This window comes from Streptopelia decaocto (genome assembly GCF_964273445.1).
Source record: "Streptopelia decaocto genome assembly, chromosome: 5".
Classification (NCBI taxonomy): domain Eukaryota; kingdom Metazoa; phylum Chordata; class Aves; order Columbiformes; family Columbidae; genus Streptopelia; species Streptopelia decaocto.
The window spans coordinates 70,281,155-70,303,662 of record NC_138659.1 but is presented as its reverse complement, the minus strand read 5'-3'; the positions used below and the strand labels follow the sequence as shown (position 1 = coordinate 70,303,662).

General features: G+C 42.6%; 1 protein-coding gene across 5 annotated transcripts in view; it reads right to left on the bottom strand.

The window, feature by feature from the left end:
• The window catches only part of PTPRE (protein tyrosine phosphatase receptor type E), a 98,597-nt gene that overhangs the window by 31,480 nt on the left and 44,609 nt on the right, over positions 1 to 22,508 (bottom strand). For 3 of the 5 annotated variants that reach the window (XM_082053258.1, XM_082053256.1, XM_082053257.1), the window contains exon 2: positions 5,828 to 5,937. In XM_082053258.1, coding sequence (XP_081909384.1) covers positions 5,828 to 5,930 — 103 coding nt within the window. In that variant the 5' untranslated portion in view covers positions 5,931 to 5,937. Of the gene's footprint in view, positions 1 to 5,827; positions 5,938 to 14,668; positions 14,728 to 22,508 lie in introns of those variants that run through there. The other 2 variants (XM_082053255.1, XM_082053259.1) reach the window with 2 other exon arrangements.

Genomic DNA, 22,508 nt, shown 5'->3' with positions numbered 1-22,508 from the left:
GGCCTCCACACCTGGAATTTATTGCTCAGGACACAGAAAGAGGTTGATTTTTCCTCAATCACAACCAAAGGAGCCACCCAAGGCAGGATCCCATGCTTGGGGCATCCACTGGGATGGTCCAAACCTCCCAGTTTCTCCATCGTCACACCAGCCTTCCTCAGCCTCCTTCATTTGCACCATTTAGAAACCTTACCAATGTACATTCTTCCAAAATTAGGCCAATTTTTATTGTTGCTGGTATGTTGGTTTTTGTTGTGTTTTGGGTTTTTTTTCTTTTAAAACTATATTTACACACTTTTAACAAGTTCTTCACTATGTTGGACTTGGAGAACTGCAGCAGTGATTTTCTCCTAACACCTCTTGCATTCACACTTCCCTAAACTCTTTCTTTTCACTTGCAGCAAAAGCTTTTCGACAAGACCTTGCCACAAGGCTCGACATTAAAATATCATGAAAGTGCAAGATTACATAAATATATAAGAATACATAGCACCTGCAATATTATAGAAAAGAGCTCATATGGATAAACCAACTGCCCGGACTTGATCTCTGCAAACCCATTTGTTTGTATCTTGTGAGCAGCTGGAAACTCTCTGGATGCTCAAACAGAGTATTAGTGGACAGAAAAACTTATTTTAGAGGCACAGATGCACTAGAGTATAGAAGGAAAGAAGGTATCTCAAGTCAACATAACAGCATAAAGAAAGGAAAGGCAATAAAATGCATTAAACTTGACATTTAAGTGGTATATAAAGATAAGTGACAGGCATGACAAAACCACAACCAGAAACCATCACTTGTCAGGGTTTCAGAAAATCAGTATTGGAAGGAGTGTCTGGATTAATGTGCCTCACCAGAATCAGTTTAACAACTTCTGTGTGGTATTTAGCAATATTGCACTCTGTATAGAAACCAAGAGCTGACAAAGAAACAAACAATATCTATTTTTGCCCCTCACAGACAAAAAGGAGCCACTTCGGCCCACTTCTGAAGTTTAGAAATTTCAGACTCAACATCTCAGAACCCTTCAGGATTTAGGGGTTTTGTGTTAGTTCTCATAATTGTCTCTATGTCAAGACCCATGACACTAGGCAGGTGGGAAACAATAAGTTTGAGTCACGAGGGAGTTAAATTTTCCCCCGGTTCATTATACAATATGAAATCCTCTCTCTCATCCTTTCAGAAGAGCTGATGTACCCCACAGAGTGTTTGGGGTGGGTCTTTGGAAAAATGGTTCCCAGACAACCACACAAAGCCTCAGTCCAACCCAGGAGAATCAGAATCATTTTGGCTGGAAGAGACCCTCAAGACCATCAACTCCAACCGTCTCCATTGCTTTAGGTAAGGACAGAGCACCCCTACAATGACCAGCGCAATTCTCTGCACCAAGATCCCACCCCTCCTCCTGCCGTTTCACAAGGAAATGAGGTTAAAACCCACAAACAGTCACTTCTTCCTTGTACATGGGCACATCTGGTTTTTGAGCCTTGCAGTGGCACACAAAGGGCTTCACCTCTGCAGAGCTTGCACGTTAGGCACAGTGTGCTTTTAAACAGTGGCATTTATTATCTATCTTCCAACTCCGCATTGATAATTTTATCAATGTAGCCCAAAAATTGTAGGCTAAAGTTATGACGGGGCTGAGACCATTGTAGACTCAGAACCTGAAAGATCTTTGGCCAACACAACTGCCAACATATTGAGTAGGATTTTAAGAGGAGACTGAAATGAACCTGAAATATATTTTTAATCAGTGCTGCTTCAAAAATAAACATCTGAAACACAGGAGTGAATGCATGCAGAAGCGGCAGATGTCCTCTAAAGCCGATCTCCAACAACCGCCAAGGAAAGATTTCCAGTGCTGCAGAGAGCGCCTGTGGTCTAAAACCACCGGGCTTTCCGTCCGCAGCCACACGAACAAGATCATACCGAGGGTACTTTTTTTAGAAGTACAATGAAATCATGACTTCTGTCTTGACACCAGAGGAGGATGATCCCAGGAGGACGGTGGCAACCCCTCGTGCTTCCCCTGCTGCCCACCCAGGTTGACTCACGGGTTCTTCCCGGCTCCATTCCCTGTGTCACTGGCATAGCCACCCAAATGGCTCTTTCTGGAAATATCTCACCATTTCCTTCGGGGTTAAGATGTTCCCACTTTCCGTATGTGTCAACAACAAAACCACCCACAAGAGAAAAGGGGAACCGACAGTGGCGTACGCACATCAGTAACCGTCCTGTGCTTCACCATGCCTTGGCTATAGAGATGATGCAGACACACAGCGGACAACCAGGAGATGGGTTTGGTACATTATGAAAACCAAACCCAAATTAAAAATAACTAACTAAATAAAGGAATGGCAAAGGAAAAGTACAGGTAGGGAAGACAAACCAATGTCCACAGCCTGCAGTACGCAAGAAGGCAAGGAGAGAATGCAAGAATTGTGCCCGCGTTTGCCATCCCAGAGGCAAAGGCCACACAGCCGGACCATAAAAAAATATAGAACAGTTTGGGTTGGAAGGGAACTTTAGAGATCATCTAGTCCAACCCCCAATCCAAACCCACCTATTTCTGAAGGTCTGCTTTCCAAATTAGTTCTTGAAAATGAGTATTCAGCAGCAAAGCATCCCTTCGGCTTTTAAACACTAAGGAAAACACGCCAGCCTCCTGCTTCAACACTCAGTGTTCGGATGGCACCCCATTTTCTAGATGGAAGCAGCACCATGAGTCTAGAGTGAATGTCCCCATCTCTGGGTCCCATTCTGGCTATCGTACGGCAAAACTTCATTCTTTCTATACATTGTTTCAGTTATCTTCAGAGACACCCACTAACTCCTTGGAAGTTTAAACCACCCATAAATCGGGCATCAAGAGCTGCACCATTTGCTGCCTTTCAATCCCTCCACTCGTCCGATGAATTCATTACCTCTGCATGGTAATTCACCATATTGAAAAGAAATTGTGAAGATGGGTATGACACCCATGAAGTATTCGTAGAGGAAACACTAAAGAAATGTAAACATTTGGAAAGGACTTAAAAGCTTTATTACTGCAACTCCTAAGCTGACCCCATATTTAAACTACAGAACAAGTTAAAGAGGAAGTCAAAGAGTCCTGCCTATAATTAACACTGGATAACTAATTAATATTTGAGTAAACGGGAATTATTTGAATGCTACGGACAGTGCCACATATAAATAGTCTGTCACATACTTGATACCATAAACGTTTGTCTACTTGAAATATACATTTATTTATGCAAATCCAAATAAATAAATACCGGTTTACGTTTATTTAATACAATTGAACACCCTGAGTAAACAGAAGTGCAATTTCTCCAGTAAATGGCAGTGCAATAAACCCCAGAATATTCTGATTTCATGAAAGGGAAATTTCATAGTAGCAATTTCATGCTACTCTTGTAGGAAGCAAAATAGCAGTAGTGCTGAGAAATTGAGCCATACGGGCCAGGTATCCATGTTTAAAATAAGAATAAAACCAACATTTTAATTCCACAAATGGTTTTAAAAATCGAGTGAGCTAAAATAACGACATGCAATAAATTATAACTATCCCTTTTAGAATCAAAAGCATCTTATCTTTCTGGATCATTCATCAAATTAGCATGCAAAAGGAAAGCTGGAATCTTATCTTTCTGGATCATTCATCAAATTAGCATGCAAAAGGAAAGCTGGAAGTTTTTTAGTATCCTACAGTTCTTTTCATGTTCTTTTAAAAGGAGTTTTCTTGCTACTTCAATCAAAAATCTTCGTTTTTCTTTTAAAAAATGTTGTATTAGTTCAATGGCTATCAAATTTATTAGATAATCCTGTTATCTTGGAACTTTCTATACAACAATACATTTTTGGTGTGCACATACTTCTCTATCAGACAAAACGCTTCTTACTGCAAAGCAATGACGGCTTTGATATTTAGGAAAAAACAGTTTAGTCGTACTAATAATTTCCAAATCGTATCACTGAAATTAAGATTTAATTAAAATGCAGCTGATAAGATTACTCTTATCCATATTATCATACTTCAATTCAATGCAATTTTGAAGTAATCTTTGAAGATGAACAACGTCTATGGAGAAACTCCCTTTTTGCTATTTTTATTAGAATTCTGGGAAGCGATACAACTAACGAGATACTTCCCTTTCCCAATTCCCATATTCTTACGTATTCAGGGCAATATTAGTAACTTGCTCCTCTACTGCTCCGGGTGCCGGACAAGCAGCCAGGCACTGACAACCACTTGACAGTGTTTGAGCAGAGCTCTTTATCAGCAATTTTATACTTAGCTCAGCAATTTTACATTTAGCTAAATTTTTATTTGTATTAGCAACGCATTTGTTTTGAAAGCCCTAATCAAATCACCACAAAGACTGGCAGTACTTAGGGTAGAACCTCTTGTTTGTTTAATCCTACACTTTCTAGAAGCTTCTCCATGGCCGGCGGGCTCCGTTGGTGCCCAAGTAGAGCCTCTGCCATTCCCCAAGCTCAAATTTTGATGCACACAAATGCCAAACACCTAAATTAAGACAACCAAGGACAAAACATCAGCCATGCCTTGCATTTGATTCTTTCTTGGCTCTCCTTCCATCTGGGTGCAAAGTTCACAGGCAAATTAAAACCAAACCAACCGACAAAAACACCCTCTTATAAAGACTGGGTGTCAACAACAGTCACCTGAAAGCTTATTGAGATTTCACCACATTGTTTATACGGAACATCAGCAGCTTTATTTCCATTCTACCACGGCCATGGAATCCCTTTGGAATTCCCCCTCGCTGTCAAGGACTTCAAAGATAGTCAGATAGGATTATAAGGACAAGGACAACATACAAGTAAAAATATATCATCCCATCCCAGAACATAATGGTAGAATCAGTTATCTCAAATTAAAAAAAATAAATTTGAACCTTTATTTGACCTGAATTAGCCCCTCTCCAGGACTGGCAATGAGTTAGGCCATAGTTACAGCAAAAGGAAGAAATTTAAAACACCAAAATGAGGAAGAATAAAATGCTCTGGTGGACCAGTGAGTAGAAGATTGCCCTCAGGTCTTGGAAAAAGGCTTTTCTATTTTTCACCTGACCTGATCTTATGCAGGACACTTGCACTATTATTGACTTCTTCAAGCCTTGCTTTAGATAGCTCACCTCAAGTTGCGCCAGGGGAGGTTTAGATTGGACATGGGGAACAATTTCATCCTGGAAAGGGCTGTTGGGCATTGAACAGGCTGCCCAGGGCAGTGGTGGAGTCACCATCCCTGGAGGGTTGGACAGACAGAGGTGAGGTTCTTAGGAAGCTGGGTTAGTGGTGGACTTGGCAGTGTTGGGTTTACAGTTGGACTCAACAATCTTAAGGGTCTTTTCCAACCTAAATAATTCTATGATTCTATCATTAGAAAACACAGAACACATAAATAGTCTAGTTCCTTGTTACAATTAAATATGTTCATCCTATCATTTAAATGACAATTTCTTCATTTCATATTATCCATGTCCAGGTCCCATCACGTTGGAGATGGACAGTGACAGCTCCTGGGGCACAGAGAGCTTGCAGCCCAGGCAGGAGGAGACATCCTGAGCTTCTCCACCTCTCCCAAAGCCATCCTGTGCATTTCCCATACATGGAAACAGAAAGTGAAGCGTACAGCACCAGTCATACTGAGATCAAATACACAGGTCGTGTGGCGAGATCAGAAACATTAGTGGGGTCAAAGACCTGGAAAAATATCCAGGACTACGTCAGTAGGGGAACCTCACCACAAGTCCCTTTCCAGACCCACTCCCATTCCCAAACAATTAAGTGATGTCCTTACTTGTTGTTGTCGTTGGTTTTGGCAATTCAGTTCCATTGGGTGGTAAAGCTTCCGCAAAGAGAAAACTAACACAGAGCAGCAGGAGCGAGCAGGAATGTTCCATCCTGGACCTAAAATGAAAATGAAAGCAAAAGATGAATTTTCAGGTCAAATTACTAATCACGTTTTTTTTTCCTCATGTCAGAAGAAAACTGAAAGCAATGTTTACTTTAGATAACAAAAGTTTTAAAGCTTATTTTATGCTCTCTGATTGCCTTATCATTTAACTTTCAGTTTTGACACTCAAGTAAAAGGAAAATAGAAGAAGAATAGAAGAAGAATATAGAAGAAGAATTCATTAGGAATGATTTAAATCCAAGAACAGGAAGATAATGCTCAGCCATCATTCAACGACATTGATGGAAATCAGGCCAGAAAAGCTACTCGACATCAGTAAAACACAACAGCTGGGGAAACTGAGGCAAGGAGCCTGGAAGTCACGCCCACAGAGAAGAAGAAAATCCTCACGTGTCAGTCACTGGAATCTTGAGAACAAATCAAAATCTTGAGAATAAATCCAAAAATCACGTATTTTTGGTGGCTCCTGCCATTATTGTATGTGTTAAACCTTCTGCAAAGAGCATGAATAGGAGCATTGTGGGCTGCAGGTTGAGCTGCCACAAAGCCCAGCCTGGCCAGGCCGTGCCTTAAGGCTCCAAGTGACTTTCATCAACAGGACCAACATTTCTACACCACGTAAATTCTACATGCAATTTTGGCATCACAGATGCCTGGAGACTGAAACAAAGAGGAAAAGCTATTACCACCAAGCAGAGTTTACTCATCCTACCTCGATTTCTTATAGATATATCGGGATGTATCTATTACATGGTGCTTTATATAATAGATACATCCCTTTGGAGAACATGTCCCACAACTGTGAGTCCATGAGCTATAAAGCATTTCACCAGAGCCTCCCAAATACAGAGAATTTTGGGGTTTGTGAGACCAGGAAATAATTTCCAATGTAGAGAAGGTCAGAGCAAATGTGTGATGAGAATGTGCTGCTGCTTCAAAGACTACAGAGAAATTCACAGAAATTAATAGTTGTATAATAGATAAACAAGCTGGTCTAAAAATACTCTAGTCCCTCTAAATAGAGGTTTATGTCAAAAAAAATTAATCTTGTTATTAATTTGCTGTAAATTTATCCAGTCCCTCATGAACACATTAATTATAAGAGGCTGCCATCTCAGCCATTAGCCAGTCTTCCTTGATTTAAAAGTATTTTCTGTGACACGTGAACATTACTGCCTGTGTTTTGCAAATGGCAGAACACATCCAGATGGTGGCTCTACATCCATTGCTAATATTATAACCGTAGTAATACTGCGCAACAAAGCTCCTCAATGTTTCAGTATAATATATTTGATATTACAATTTCCACGGGGTATGATATAGTACTGCCTAACAACAGACAAAAAAATCCACAAACTTGGCAGTCATTAGAACAGACATCAGCAGATCCTTCCTTTCCAAGCAAAATGGGATCACGGATAAGCTTGAATGTATAAAAATGTATATGAGTGAAGAAAGAATAATTAAAAATATTATAAGCATCAAATTTTATTTTCTGAAATTCCTTTATTTATTTTCCAGTCTAGCTTCCTCCCGATAGATTCACTAATTCAATCCCTTCTACTACCATTCATAATTTAAGCAGCACTAACGGGCTCAGTCAACAGCCAGGTTAACCCTGGACTAGTCATATTTGGGATTAGAGAAATAATGATGTGTAACACTTATTGCATACTGTATCTACATTGGCTACACTGTATTTAGCTTTATATATAACCTCACAAAAATTAACAATTTAAAATTATAAAGGAATATAGTATGCTGGAAGCTCAAGACATGCAATGGCAATCAATGTAAACTGAAGGGAGGGGAAAGGAAGGAAGAGGATTTGGAAACGTGGAATAAAGCCAGAATAGAAGTGGAATCAATAGGGCAAGGGCTCATTGCCACGAACAAGGTGCTGAATTCTGCATTTCATGGAGAATAGTGTTTTACACCCTCGGCAAAGGCGGCTTAAATCCACTGGCCTTTCGAGTAATCAATGCTGGCACTTAAAGCGAGCGCTGAGTTCACTGGATCATCATTAAAATACAGCCAGCTCTTAAAAAAACAATAAAATAACCCCCCCTGAAGTTGGTGGCGGGTTTCCAGAAGACCAGAAAGTGTAAGGAGCGTCAAGGTTTCGCACCAAATCACTGCTGTGGGGGTTTTACAGGTACAAAACCCGCACCAGACATCTTGTATCTGTTCCCTTAAGTGTGATAACGTATAACTTGAGTTTGCAGTCTGCCTCACCATTTATCAGAAATAAACATATCTACAAAGATTATGCAAATTCTAGGATCTCTTTTTTTGTTCAAAGCACTTTGTATTTTTGCTTGCTAATGAAAGAAGGATTAAAACTTATAGCAAATGGGGGAACCACAGCACGGAGGCAGATGCAAGAGACTGAGCTCAGCACGACCGAGCACTTTGTACGATGGGGAGCTGAGCAAGTTGCAATGACATAAAGATATTCTCACTTTATTGCATACATATATTTACGCACCTCAAATGCAGAACCTCAATGATATAATTTTTTGAAATAAAAAAACCCCATAGACAAGGCAGCATTTTCCATCGTCAAGTAGGTACGATGCCTATTAGGAAAAATAATAATAACAATTCCTCTCCAGAGAGAGCAGGTGGGTAGGAAAGCACTGCTGAACATGAAAGGACAACCGCATACAACAAAAGAAGCCTCTTGTTGATAAAATCAGGCAGTAAAAGGTCCAGGTAAAGACATACACTGTTATTATGACAGGGCTTTGCTGTAAGGCAACTGCTGCCCCCTCTGGAAAAAGAAATAGGAACTGCTTTAATAATTGCATGGGGATACAATGCATTTTTATCTACTTATATCCTACTACCTCCGGCCTTTATTTCATGGATAAATGGCTCAGGCACTTAAACTTTAACTCCGTGGAATAATATTTTCTGTAGGGAAGGATTCTTAGCTAGTTCTGATTATCTGAAAGCTTAAAAAGGGGCCAGAGATTCCTGCTACAAGCGCAGTTTTAGAAGTGTGCATTGTGATAGGTAAATGCTTCTGTGTCCAACAGAGAACTTGATGCCATGACAAAACCACAACAAAATCCCTGTAAAATTGCACAGCTGATTCAAATCCTGCCAAGGAGGCAGAGCCCTGCAAATCCAAATGCAAGAGGGGTCGGCGTGAAGCCACCCACCTCTCCACAACATAAGAAAACAGGGATTACAACATTAGTCCATACGCTTAATTTCTGGTTTGGCTGCAGAACTGAATCCTCATCTGACCTGACAGCTTAAGAAGAAAACCTGGGTTTTATTCTTCAGAAAACACGCTAATAAAACCTCTCTCATGCTGCGTGGCATTGCTACAGCTGGGCGAGCTTTTCCAAGGAGGAATAAAACAGCAAAACATCCCATCGAACACACAGGATGGTGGAGAGACTCTTGGGTTTGGGGTTTATTTTCCCCCCCAGGTCACACCCCAGATTTTTAGTGCTGAAAAAGGGAATTTTCTATAGGATGAGCGCTATCGATTCAGAAAACATAATTAAAAACGAGAGGCATGAAGGCTTTGTCACTGAAGGTTGAAAAACGTGTTGGCATCTGGGATGTTGGCCGTGCTAAAAGCAAGCGCATACCCTAAAATATTGACAGTTAAGATAATAAAATAGAAACAAACTCCAAAAAGGGAAGGGTAAAGGGTAAAGCCACCCTCCCTCTCCCCTTGCTCTGCCTTTTTGCATTTATTCTCTTCCTACTTTCCACCCATAAACCCCCAAATCCTGCTGAAAAGCTTCATTTTTGGGCAGGACTTTATTGCACCATTATGTCATAAGGTGGGGAAGATGCATTACTGCGGCATGTTCAAGAAAATTATTCATTCGAATTACGGTTTTTATAAAATAACTAGAAAAAGCAGCACTCCTTTCCGTCCCAAAGGAACAGGGGGAAAGTGGGAACTTGCATGAAGATGAATCCAAGACACGAGACTTCAAGAAACCAGAATAAATGGCATCAGTTGGAAAGAGCTTTTCAGTATTCCTCTTGTTCAGGGTAAAAATTGACTAATGGTTTATTACTTGCAGTTATACATTAAGTCCAAAGCAAATTTCCAGGTAGGGTCCAGCAGGGACCTCTCTGCTTGGGAAACGCCCCGAGAGGAAGAGTTAAATTCCATCATCAAAATGTAGTTTTTTATGGGACTGTCTACAGGAAACTCGCTGTTGGGTTTTTGTACATATCAACACAAGTTTTGTTTCCCACCTCTTCAGAAATAGCAAGAGAACTTCAGGGATAAATATCTAATCTTTAAAATCGTGTATAATTTCATGTAACCACTCACAAAATGGTATCTGACAACAATCCCTCGTGTGTTCTACAGCAATAAAGATCATTTAAAGGAGAGGGAAATAATAAGATTTAAAAAATACAAATTAGAATAATCACTTACACGTAAGAAATTAAGTGAGGCAAAGTACCAGTGGACTGAATAAAATGAATTCCCATTTAGAATAATCAAGCTGGATAGACTGTCCAACTTGCTTAGTCACTTGGTCTCTAATTCAGGTAGACGAATTATTACATTTGCTTTTGGTTTCATGTAAGCGGTCAGCAAATGCAGCACAGAGCACACGTGTGACAAAAAGGGACAACAGCGTTGAGAAATGACCATTTCTGATGTGCCAGAGGCCACTTTCCCAGAGAAGCCCACCAGTGATCTGCATGGCAAACGCATGGACTATGTACAGCTTAATAAGGATTTATAGGGAAAATATATTACCTGGTCAAAAGAACTTATGCTTAATGATACATTCCTCAATACAGACAAAAATTACCACTTTTGTAATAGTAATATTAAAATTGCACTGACCCAACATAGCTGGTCCTGTCTGTCTTTCTCAGCATCACAAGCAAGTCTCAAAACCCAGCCTACCACGGCTAAGCCGAGTTCAAATCCATTTCAGTGAGCGAATATAAATCACAGGTTGTCAGCAGCAGATTAAGCGCTGCATTAGCAGGTCTGCTCTGAACAGGATTAAATGACAGCGGTGACAGCGGGGCTGACATGTCACCATCACAAAGTGACATTTGCCACATTAAAAACCATGAGGAATTTTACAAATCAATTGGATTCTACAAATGCACCCACGACCAGGAGACAACAGCGTGGGATACAACCGGGATCTGGTTTATTCTCTTTGCGTGGGGTTTTTGGTATTATTACTCACCAGGATTAGGTTCAAAGCAGCTATGAAGATATTCTATGTGATAAATGGTACTAAAAAGAGGATTGGTTTAGATGTGTTTAAAACCAGGAACATAGTGATCTTTGACTGCAGCCTTAATTTTGGAAAAGTGTATATTTCCCACTCGTGTTTTACATATATAGCTTATCTGCAGCCCCAGAGTTCTGGGGATGAAGAAGAGAAAAGGAGATATTGATTTTCTTTAAAAGAAGGAACACAAAGGTTGTGAAGATTTTGGGACATACCTAAAACTCCACTGGCCAGACTTGGAATAGTCACTTCTCATATCACCAAAATTCAAGATTAGGAAAAGAGCACACACAAAAAATTAACTACAACTTCAGAGAGAGAGGAGAATTATGTTCGAATTCAAAACTGTATTTCCATGCTACAATAAAAACTGTTAGGGTGATAAACACATTTTCTGTCTCATATACAAATATACGCTCAAAGACTTTTTAAATAACTCTTTTTGCCAGTTTTTTGCAGTTTTCTGACCAGCTTTTGCAGGAAACAATAGTCTTGGCAAGTGCATTTCTGAAATAGTCACAATGCACCTCCACTTAAAACCGAGACCAACAGTGATTTAAACTGAGCTAAGGCACGCCAGTCCACATTGGCTAGAGTCAATGAAATACAATTCATCAGGGTGAACCCAGCAAGCTAATTATCATTTATAAAGCAGCCCCCGTACCTGAAGATGCAATGACTGACACTATTTGTAGATTTAGCATTATTTTCAGGTGGGATGGTGGGTGTCTGTCTGTCCAGCCCAGACTGCTATAGCCAGGAGTTATAGTTCCAAAGTCAATGCACCGCAGATGCTATTTCACAACTTTCTTAACTCATGTAAAGAAAAGCGTCTAAACATTCCTGAAAATTTAAACAACATTCCTGTAGCTCCTTCTGTTATTAACAAAACAAAATACAACCAAACAAAAAACACCCCACCCCAGATACTTATGTTAATTTCAAAAATCCCCTAATAATTCTCTTTTAAAAGATTCATACCTGTTCTGTCATGAATTGAGGCTTTAACTGTGAAAGACGAAGATAAAATAATGCCTATCTAAAGTGTAAAGTCCTGTGTTTTCAGTGTAATTAATTGGAGTCATGTGTTATTTAGGTGTTTACACAACCACAAGAGGATTAATTCTATATACAACCAATATAGCTGTAAAATGCTGGATAATACAGCAGAGCAAGAAGCATCTTCTTTGAAAAAGGTCCTTGGCAAGTCACCAAAGCCATTCCCTCCCCATAGGCTGGACCAACTACACCCACCCCATCTTTGGCACGTTAGTGTGAAGTGTGCATCCAAACCTCCAGTTCTTCAGCATCCCTTGGCTCTGTATTCCAGTCCTTTTATTTTCTTTTTAATTTAGAGTCAGCTCACTGCTCCTTCTCCCCCCGCCTGGAGAGACAGATTACAAACTATTCCCATTCGAGCTCCCTGTACTTGGAGACACGCATCTCCCTTTAATCTTCTCTTCTGTAAACTCATTAACTGCAGCAATTCTTGCAGCCTCTCCAAACAGATCACCTCTAAACCCCAGTAATTCTCATTATTCTCTTCTGGGCTCTCTCAGCCCCAGATCCTTCCCAGAGCACTGATGCTCTGGATAAGGCCTCAGACACCCAAACTACAGAAGTACAACCAGTTTACTGTCTTACAGATTCATCTATTTTATGCATCATGTTATGGGAAGGATCAGGCAGGTCCTTCCCTAAGTTCTCCTATGGATGCAAAGTATTCCTCCAACTTGCAGGGTGCAGCCGATGACTCCGGCTTCAGACTTTGCAACCGCCCTGCATCTGCATGCCGCCCTCTCCACAATGCTTCCCTAATTAGCCAAGATTGCTTTGAATGCCATTAATAGAAAACTTCCCACGCAAGCCAAGCCATTAATAGACACAATACACAATAATATCCAGGCTGCTGTGAAGGCCACACACCTGCATTCCTCAGTGTAGAGCTTTTCCAATTAATAGCTGCTCTGAAAGCATCTGTTTCATCACATACGTCTTTGCCTAATGTGCTTCTGAGAAAGCATTGTCTCCTTGAGACGGGTCAAAACCCCAGCACAACATCTCCAGGGTCTGCTGAAATCTATAAGGCACATTACACCGCCATGGGAAAAAGCCTGATTTGACAGGTCACATGGAGAATCAGAGAATCATTTTGGTTGGAAGACCCTCAAGATCATCAAGTCCAACTATTAACCCACCCCTGGCACTGACCCATGTCCCTGAGAACCTCATCTCCATCTGTCCAACCCTCCAGGGATGGTGACTCCAGCACTGCCCTGGGCAGCCTGTTCCAATGCCCCACAGCCCTTTGGGGAAGAAATTGTTCCCACATCCAACCTCAACCTCCCCTGGGCAACTTGAGGCCGTTTCCTCTGCTCCTGGCGCTTGTTCCTGGGGAGCAGAGCCCGACCCCCCTGGCTCCAAGCTCCTTTCAGGCAGTTCAGAGATCAGAAGGTCTCCCCTCAGCTCCTGTTCTCCAGCTGAACCCCCAGGTCCCTCAGCTGCTCCCATCACACTGTGCTCCATTTCTATACATCTATTCCTGAAGGTTCGTTTGCCCCACCACAAGCCATTAGTCCCTCCATATTCTCTCACCTCCTCTTCCAACACTAACCACATCTCTCACTATATATTTCAGCAGTACAAAAGCATCTTCTCACACAACCTCAGCCTTTCCCCATCCAAATTATCCCCAAGTCACATCACTCCCTACACAACTTTGCAACAATTTCCAGTACTGACATTTAATTGTTGAGGTATTTTTCCTGGAAACAGAGTTAAGCGGTGAAACCCCCGGCTCCTCTTGGTCTCCTAACTTCATCTGAACATGCATTTGTCCTTCCTGTGTCACAGCCCATGTCCCCGTCCCTGCACCCCTGTCACCACATGGTGCTGACGCCCGGTGGGTTTGGTTGCTCATCCCCAGGTGGGACAGGAGCCCAATGCGCTGAGCATCCTCTGCCACCACTCTTCCATATGTTCTTCTGCCAGGGTGGAGAGCCAAGCCAATGCTCTTCCATACGTTCCGTCACCTACCTTCAGCACTCACAGACGCACCCCTGAAGGACGATTTCTTTCAGTGACACCTAAGCCCAACTGCTCGCGGTCATCTCGTGAAGGTGCAGCTGTAAAGGAGCAGTACAACATCAACCCTGCAAAACCAGAAGTCTTTTCAGAAACCAGAACATTCAGGAGAAGTTGGTTCTTCTCTTTTTTGGTCCCAGGGAGAGACACCCTTGTGTTTTAGCTGCAATGCACAGTCCTGTCCCCAAAGAGCAACCTGCAGCTCTAGTGAGTGGGCTCCTCGCTGTAGGAACAACCTTGACCTGAAATGCCAGGTCTGAGCCCAAATTCCACTGCCCAACAGCCTCAGCAGCAGTGGAAAAGGCAAGAACTGGAAACCAGAACAGCAAAGCCTGGAGCTCGATGCCACCATCACTCCACCTGTACATGTCCCTGTGTCACCGCCTCATCTTACCCACTGTCCGTGCTCAGTGTCACCCTGGAACGTGGCTCCATTCACAGATAGGATTCTTGCCCAACTTCTTCCATGCAAAGCCCAAAAGCGGCTGTAAAAGTACTTCTTGAGCTAAAGGATATTTCTTGAGCTAAAGGAAGAGCTGAATTATTTGTCTGCAGTATTTAAATTCCAACACTTCTGCAGGCTCATCGAATAGTCCTCTAACGTGTATATTTGTTGTATGAGTTTTGTACAGGAAGAACAAACTCTTTTTCAGTTTATTGCTGTTTTCTTACTTCTGCCGTGCAGTTGGCCTTGGACTTATTCCCTTTTTTGTATGACCACTTTCACCATTTCCTTTGACAAACATGTCTAATTGCAGCGGTGGTTTCTGCAACGTGGGGCTGCGCGCAGAGAAATTAAGAACTACACCCTGCTCTTAGTCATTAGTAAAACAACTTCCAGAAAGCAAGCTTAACTACTGCTGATCGCAGAATTTATGAAACAGTTAATAGAACATTTCATATCGCATTAGCGGTACCATAAGCCAGTCATATTTTATATATAGCAAAGCTAATCATCGGTGAGGAGCCAGCCCTCCCATGGCCCCCATTCCTCAGCATGGGAGAGCATCGTATGAGTGTTTTGATGAAAATATGAATAACCTCAGCTTTTCGAGCATACAAAGAGGAGCTGATCTATTCAAAGACAGCGTGGGAGAAGAGGTCTATCTTATTTTTGGCAGAGGAGGTTTATAAATTGCCTGGGCTCTCACTGGTAACCTCGCCTTGCCCTGTCAATCCCTTTTCTACCCCGAATCACTGGAAGTTCCAGATCAGAGGCCAAATCCTGAAAGACACTTTGAAGTTTAGAGGCAGATCCTCGGCACAGAAGAAACTACATCCAGCTCATGAGTTACAAGTGTAAAGTGAAAAGCCTGGGCAAATCTGTGGTTAGGACGAGCTCAAACCCTGGTCACGGTCCCCGGGGATGCTCACACCAGCCCCAGCGTTAAGAGTTGCCCATCAGACCAAGGGGAGGATGGAGCCATGAAAGATGGAGTTGAGATTAAAGTACAGAACATTATCATGGTGAAAATGAAAGAAAAACCACTGGATTATTGTAAAAGCACATGCTGTGTATCACTAGGTCTATGCCACAGCCATTTAACATTCCTATTTCATATCCAAATATGTTTCTCACCGCATAAATATTCATTGTCCATCCTTCTTGGTCTCATTTTAGATAAAGATCTCTGCAGCAAGGCTCTATTTTGAATTATTTACTATTTTACCTGCAAGTTTGCCAAAGGACTGAATTCATTTACACAGAAACATGGGGAAGGAATAGAGACTTAGCAGACCAGTATTTTCAGGGCACTGAAACAATTCAGCATTGGCCAACAAAATAAGTTTCAGGTCTTCCTTATAAAATCTTACAGGAACAAACATTTCCGGAAAAACACTTCAATTGATTTTCAAATCTCATTAATATCTTCTAAACAACTGTGAGCCATACCCCAAATTAATTATGTTTTACTCAATACATATGGAGAACCTTCCAAGCAAACGCAAAAATTTGCATTGACATTTTTTGCAAGTTTGCAGCACCCCCCCTCTCCCAACAGGCCTGTGCTGGAGGCTCCAGTCACAAATTAGAGTCACCTTTCCCTGTGCATTGTCAGCAAATCAATCTGTGATGCCTTTCGACCAGAGCTCATACATAAATTAGGCGACATGCAATTGATTCGCAGGAGAAACCCTCGAGCAGCAGAGTGAAACACCAATAAAATCTTACAATTAACCTGAGAAGTCGCCTTTAGTTCCGTCCCAGTGGTCCTTTTATTCTTCAGCTGCAGAAAACGCATCATCATACAGATGCTCCCTTGTAATAGATCTCTATAAATATTTAAAATTGCTTCTTGAAAATGAAAGCTAATTATATACGATGGAAAATACATACAGAAGAATTATATACTGCATAGTGGCCAGATGAAATACTTGTGTTTCAGCAGAGAAGTGTTTCATTTTGGAGGAGAGAAGGGGAGGAAGGGAAAAAACAAAAGCACAAGTGTGTGCCCTGTCTAGACATTCAGAGAAAGCGGAATAGGAGAACATGACATCTGGATGGTTGAGGATTCACTCGTAACACATCAAGAATGTGTAATAAATACAGAAAGGAAGGCAGCAGCGTTCTGGCTTAGCGCCGTTCAGCCCAGCAGGGCTGGCAAACCTCACTGGTACAGCCAGTGTCTAACACAGCTTTGCACTGCAGCAATTCAAACCCAAACTGTGTCTCTGCAGCAAAAGTGATGCTCAAGCTCCCAAGTTAAAAGGTGGATTTCATGGTGCATCAAGACACAGGGAACTCAGACACTGCTCTCAATATCAGCATTAGTCTTGGCCATAACACATAATGTACGAGCTCCCTCCTGATCCTCCTTCTGCTTCTCTGACCCCACCACGACAAGGTCCTCAGGGCTTGGTGGCCAAGAGCCCCATGTCCCACTGTGATAAAAGTATTTTTTCAAAGCTGAAGATTGAAAAGGACACTATCAACATTGAAGTTAATAGTAAATTAAACACCTTGTCTGGTGTTGGGAGGTCAGGTCACCCCATGCATCTACTGGGCTGTACCCACCACTTCACTCTGAGCCAGCTGTACCCAAACATTCACAACACCATGAACCAGAATCTTTCAAAATACAAGAGAGCAAGATGATAATGCAGCTTTGGGGATTATTTTTAAAGCTGAAGCAACAGGAGTTTTTGATCTCCAAACGCAGGCACTCAGCACACAAGGCGAGCAGAGGACCATGGTCCCTCTGTACATCCCAAGGGCTTGCAGAAGCATCAGCGTCAGAACAGCCAAACTCCATCCTCTTTGCAGCCCTTTTCCCTCTGCAGCTTCCACTTAGGAAAGTGTATACATATAATCCCCAATTATTGACAAAGAAGCAGTAAAACTCTAACTATTGTAAGTTACACCAAAACATTTATCCTTCACATCACCAAATATTTTCCTGAGACTGACAGCAGCCACAGTGAAACAGCCACTAAACCAAAGTGTAACTAAATATTAATAGATGACTGGATGCTATTTGTGAAAACCTGCAGCTTCCAACCCAAAGCAGCTCCCATTGACCAGCCAGGCTACCCGGCAAATTAAATGCGTAAGAAACAATTACAAAACTAATGAAGCAAAATGTGCCAGATGTTGAACTGATGCCCCAGATAATCCCATGTAACACCTGCTTTGTGACTGGTGTCGTATCTTAATAGCAGTGCGGAAACGTGCACAGAGATTCAAGGGTAACATCTGTTTTTATATTTAGTTGCTTGCTGAGCATTCATCAAAAGCCTGATACTCCAATTATTTATCTGAAAGACACTGCTGCCTTGGAGACAGACGGCAGCTCGCTGCTCCTCCAGCTCCCCTGCACTAACAACTAAAGCAATAGCTCAGCCTGCATCAAATATATATCGTAGCATCTGTCACTAGTGTTCGGTATTTCTCCTTTCCTGTGACAGTCTCTAAGTTAGCAGATAGATTTACTCTATAGAACTAAATTTCTGGTATCAACATCTCTCAGAACCCACGTTGAGTCTCGGGGGTGCAGGCACTTGAGCCTGCCCAACGAAACCATGGGCAGCATCCCCGTGATGCTGAGTGCCCGCATCCCTGCGATGACCAGTGCCTGCACCCTGGGATGCTGAGTGTCTGCATCCCTGCAATGACAAGTGCCCGCACCCCTGGGATGCTGAGTGCCCGCATCCCTGCAATGACCAGTGCCCGCACCCCCGGGATGCTGAGTGCCCGCATCCGTGCAATGACCAGTGCCCGCACCCCCGGGATGCTGAGTGCCCGCATCCGTGCAATGACCAGTGCCCGCACCCCCGGGATGCTGAGTGCCCGCATCCCTGCAATGACCAGTGCCCGCACCCCCGGGATGCTGAGTGCCCGCATCCCTGCAATGACCAGTGCCCGCACCCCCGGGTTGCTGAGTGCCCGAATCCCTGCGATGCCCAGTGCCCGCACCCCTGGGATGCTGAGTGCCCGAATCCCTGCGATGACAAGTGCCCGCACCCCCGGGATGCTGAGTGCCCGCACCCCGGGATGCTGAGTGCCCGCACCCCGGGATGCTGAGTGCCCGCACCCCGGGATGCTGAGTGCCCGCACCCCGGGATGCTGAGTGCCTGCATCCCTGCGATGACCAGTGCCCGCACCCCGGGATGCTGAGTGCCCGCACCCCCGGGATGCCCAGTGCCCGAATCCCTGCGATGCCCAGTGCCCGCACCCCTGCGATGCCCAGTGCCCGCACCCCTGGGGCTCTCCCCACACTCCTCCAAAAAATCGCTGCGGGAGGGCAGATGACCGCCCTGACTACAGAATCAGCATCACCACGAAAAGCGCTGAAAGCGTTAACACACGCTGTTCTTCTGCCCTGAGAAAATACAAATCCCTCCTGAATAAGCTATCTGCAACTTTTTATGGCATAACAGAAGATTAAGGTTTCTTGGAAGGGGGAGAAGATTCATCTTTGCTCAAGTCTGAAAAAAAGAATTATTAATAGTATCATAAAAGAGGAACAACAACTGGAAAATAAAAAAGAAGTTAACCCCAAGAGAAAACCGCTGATGTAGGCTGGAAAAGCCACCAGATAGAAAAATGACATTAGTAACAAGCTCTGCGCTCTGCAGCAGTTGGGGAGGTTAAAGGCAGCAAGAACCCTGCACCACTGAAACCACCTCTGTAGGAACACAGTGAATTTTCCTTCATTTCAGATCAGTGTTGGGCTGGGAAAATGCAAGAAAACACAAGAAAACAGCGTTGGGCTGAACTAAGCCCTTGGAGCATCTGTCAAAGTCTGAAGCTTTCGTGAACTTTAAGCTTGCCCTGGATTTGGAGAAATTGAAATATATTGGAAGATTTAAAACAGAAAAGCGAATTACTTTCATCCCTTTGGAAATAAGTCCTCCCTGGGACACGTGTGACACTCGGAGCACAGGCAGCTGCTCCCCTTGGGCACTCTGCCCAAAATTAACCTTTTTCATTGAATTAGAAATATGAGGGAGTAATGGACAGGGCAGGAAGACATAATTTATTAATAAATGCTTGAACTTCCAGTTAAAACACCTGCATACTGTTCAAAGTTATAAGTGATGACCACATAATCTTAAAGAAGAAAATGCAGTATGTGGAGCTTGGAGAACATTTTCCAAGTTCAGGTCACTGGACACAAATCATTCAACTCTGTTTTAAAAGGAAATAAAAACAAAACCCATTAAGATGGAAAAAGAAAATAGAATGTGATATAAAAAAGTACTTTGGATAAAAGTACTTCAACATCTCTGGAGGGCAGCTGCTTATAATAATATGACTCATTTCTAGGAGTCAAGACTCAGAAATCTGCTTTTAATAATATGACTCATTTCTGGAAGTTAAGACTTAAAATTCCGCTTTTTAATGTAGGATTCTAAGAAATTTCAAAGGAAAAAAAAAGAAAAGTTTCTTCTCAAATTTAAGTGGAACCTCCTGTGTTCCAGTTTGTACCCACTGCCCCTTGTCCTGTCACTGGTTGTCACCCAGAAGAGCCTGGCTCCATCCTCCTGACACTCCCCCTTTCCATATTGATCCCCATGAATGAGTCACCCCTCAGTGTCCTCTTGTCCAGCTCCAGAGCCCCAGCTCCCTCAGCCTTTCCTCACACGGGAGATGCTCCACTCCCTGCAGCATCTTGGTGGCTGCGCTGGACTCTCTCCAGCAGTTCCCTGTCCTGCTGGTACTGAGGGGCCACAACTGGACACAAGATTCCAGGTGTGGTCTCCCCAGGGCAGAGCAGAGGGGCAGGAGAACCTCTCTGACCTACTGACCACCCCCTTCTAACCCACCCCAGGTACCATTGGCTTCCTGGCCACAAGGGCCCCCCCCAAGTATAAATGTACAGAGATTCCTCCTTTGAAGAGAATTCTTCACTCAGCAGAATATCTCATTTGGTATAAACTGGATTTACAAGCCAAAGTTAGCAGGTGACCAACCTGGGCCATATTCAAACAAATGACTTAAATCCTTCTCTCCCTTCTCCCACAAATTACAATATACCTCCAGTGCGCTGCAATTAACTGTTTTGTTGTGTTATTTAATTGGCTTTAAAATGCTCTTGAATTAATGAACGGGCATCTGATTAGCAAAACCTCCTTGCAATGGGACCAAGAAATTGTTTGAAGGAGGGGAGGTAACGATAAGAAAATAACGGACTGTTGTATATCACAATGAAATGTTGAATATAATTTTCCCTGTCCTAAAGGACACACTCACTCTTTAGCATAAGCTGCATGATACATACAGAAAACTTTAAAGAAAATTATTGACATTAAGCTTAGAAAACAGGATAAAGCTTTGCACAACTTTTTCTTTGCACCACTACTTGCACGGTTAAGTTTTAAATTGAGTTGTAAATTGGTATATGTTTAAAAATGATGCTGGATATCACCTTCAAATGACATGACAGCTGAACAGCATTTCAGATAAATGATTCTGAAACAAAGAATACAGAGAACTGGGGTAAAATCTACCAAGGAAAATGATGATCTCTGGTGAAACGATGATATCTGATCACTGACACCACACATAGAGCTGCCCAAACTATCACCAGCTACGTCCTTTCCATGTGTCGAACTCGCCTCCCATCCATCACCCCCATCGCAATTTTACAGCCCTACAAACTGATGGATTCATGTTAGTTCCTCCAGGCAATGACATTCATATTGCAAAGCCAGGCTCTGGACGAGCTATAAAAGATGATTTGTCACTCCTTCAATGATTTGTCACCTCCTCAAATTACAGCTGGTGGTGGGGACTCCTCTCCACAATTACCAGCTCAGCCGCCTCGTGTGTCTCTGGGGTGGACGTAAAAGTAGAAGCACATCTCGCACAATACTGAGAAAGCAGATTGAGCCTCAGCTTGGAGATGCTCTGAGCAAATGGTAAGAATTCATATGGAGAAAAAGAAAGGTTTTTTTTAAAAAATAATAATAATAACACTCACACACCCCAACAAGCCAGTTAACCATCTCCCTTGTGCTTTGGGTCACAGTTTGGGACTGCACGCAAACCTGACCTACACAGAGACACAATAATAAGAATGGTAAAATGTCTGATACACGGAGTGAAAGCGAAACAGTCTGAGAAGTGCGTTAAAAGAACATCAAAAGGAGGTTAAAAAATATATATATATAGAAAAAATAGAAAAAAATTACCACAGCCACTCTTCTCTATTGCCCCACTGAGCCACCTGCTGTTATTTCTCAGCTCCTGTCCACTCCTCCTGGGCTCAACCCTTCCCAAACACCCCCTGAAAACCTTGTCCTGCCCCGATCCACCTACCCAGCCGCTCACTAAACCTCCGGCCCTGCAAAGGAACAGTTTTCCCAGAAACAACCCTTCCAGTTCCATGTATTTCTGTTACTCGAATACAGGAAATAGCTCAAAACAACACTGAAGGTTTCCAATCTTTTGTTTGTTTGTTTTGTTCGTCACCAAACACGCCACTGCTTTCATAATATTGACCTGAAGCTGCTGAAACACTGGAAGATCGCCTTTTTTTCTATTTAAAAAAAATCACTACATTTTTGTACTTATATTTGATACAGAGCTAAGACACTGACAGACACTCAGTTCTTTTACAAATCCAAAGAGTTACTGAAGGAGCAGCTTGTTGAACTACCCGACATTGGTGCACTAAACAAAATCCCCTAATTTCCACGTCAAATCCCCTGCGGAGGAAGCTGGTGTTGCACATCTGCTCTCAGCAGACGTAAAGCAATTCTGTTCTAAGAGCAGTTTGGGGAAAATGTGG